At 47.6% G+C, this 1,810-nt stretch overlaps 1 protein-coding gene across 1 annotated transcript in view; it reads left to right on the forward strand.

Annotated features, from left to right (window-relative positions):
* Nucleotides 1-1,299: 1,299 nt before the first annotated feature.
* The window catches only part of LOC112499876 (flocculation protein FLO11-like), a 3,019-nt gene continuing 2,508 nt past the window's right edge, over nt 1,300-1,810 (forward strand). Inside the window, exon 1 of the mRNA XM_025103148.1 lies at nt 1,300-1,700. Within this exon, the coding sequence (XP_024958916.1) occupies nt 1,300-1,700 (401 nt within the window). The remainder of the gene's footprint in view (nt 1,701-1,810) is intronic.

Consider the following 1,810-nt stretch of genomic DNA (forward strand, 5'->3'; position numbering starts at 1 on the left):
CTCCCATCTCCAATCGGCTTCTCACACGAGCCGATCTAACCTCATTTTTTTTACACACCGATCACACGAGCCGATCACCCCATCACATACAAGCCGACTTCTTTCTACCCACCTACACCACCACAAGCCGAAAACCTTAGAAGCCGAAAACCTCACATTCAGCCTCTCCCCATCGGCTCCCCTCTCACTCTCCATCCTATACACACAAGCCGAACACCCCTTCCCCTTCTCTAATCCCATTCGGCTCACTCACCCCCCCCACCGATTTTCCCCAAAACACACAACATCGACCCCCCTTGCAAACCGACCCCCTCCCAAATCGGCTTCTCCTCAAACCAACCCACCACCTCTTCCTTCGGCCATTCCCCACCAAGCCGATTCACATTACACAAGCCGATTCCACCCCCTTCGGCTTGCTCAAGTTTGTGACCAACCCCCCACTCACCGATCGCTACATAAACCGATCCCTCACCCCCCTTCCCCAAGCCGATTGTCAACAATCACCCACTCTACAAGCCGATTCCCCCTCCCACTTCTAAGCCGATCCTCCCTTCGGCCCAAACTACATTCGGCCCACACACATTCGGCCCACCTTCTCTTTTTCTAAACCCTAGAACCCCTCTCCCTCTTTATAAATACCTCTCATCGGCCTCCCCTATATCCCTCCCACCTATACCGCTCCCTCTTGCACGCGGACCACCCTCAACCATCCTCACTCTTAAAAAACCTCATAAGCCGAAACCCCCCTCGCCGACCTCCTTTGTTCAGCGCCGACTACAAGCCGAACTCCCCTTCTCGCTCGGCCTCCAACACACCGATCCTAGCCCCTCCTTTCAATCGGCTTCCTCTCACACCCCTTCTTGATCTCTCGCATCCACTTTCTAAACCCCAAGCTGATCTCAGAAGCCGATCCTACCCAAATCGGTTTCCTACTCCCATCCACTCATCGATTTCCCTTTCCCCATACCCCAAATCGGCGCCCCCCCCCCCTTCCTTTCTTGTCCCCTTTTTCCCAACAACATATTTTGTTCACACCTACCCCTTACTCCCATCACATCTCATCTACTTTTCACTCACCTAAGACCCACACACCCCTATTCCTTACACCTATCTCTTTCACTTTTTTACCTTCCCCGTACAAACCCTCCTTTTACCCACTATATATTTCCCTATTTCTTTTTTCTTTAAAACCCCCCAACTCTGATCTTCTCTAACTCATCTCCATCTCTCCTCTTCTTTCAAAACCTCCACCTTTCTTCTCTAAAGATTTTACTGTGTGTTTTTCAAGATTCTATCTCCATGGCTTCTAAAGTTGGGACTCCCTCCAAAGCTCCAAAGATTAAGAAATCCCTTATTGCTGATGATGTTACTTTTTCTCCATGCAACTTTGTGGCCTTGTTGGATCACAATGAAAAGTATCCGAATTTCTTCATCATAATCGAATTTCTTCGTAAGTGCCCTCTTTTCAAAGCTCTTACGTTTTCTCCTAAGATGAGTAAATCTTTGCTTCTTGCATTTTGGGCTACATGTATCTATGATGCTTCCACTAAATCTGTGCATGCCTCTGTCTTGTCTCCCAATGATATATCTTTTACTGCTGATGATTTAAGAAGGGTGTTAGAGCTTCCCACTTATTCCTCTTATGATGAGCTTATATCTGTTGATAACCTTCATATTGTTGCTACCACAATGGGCTATGTGCAAGACCCTGCTTTGCTAAAACAAAGCACTTTATATAGGAAGAATATGGGTGGTGTCTGGAATTTCTTCTTTTCACATCTTATTCAATGCTTGAGTTCCAAAACTGGAG

Source organism: Cynara cardunculus, assembly GCF_001531365.2.
Source record: "Cynara cardunculus var. scolymus isolate 2C chromosome LG 17, CcrdV1, whole genome shotgun sequence".
In the NCBI taxonomy this organism is placed as follows: Eukaryota; Viridiplantae; Streptophyta; class Magnoliopsida; order Asterales; family Asteraceae; genus Cynara; species Cynara cardunculus.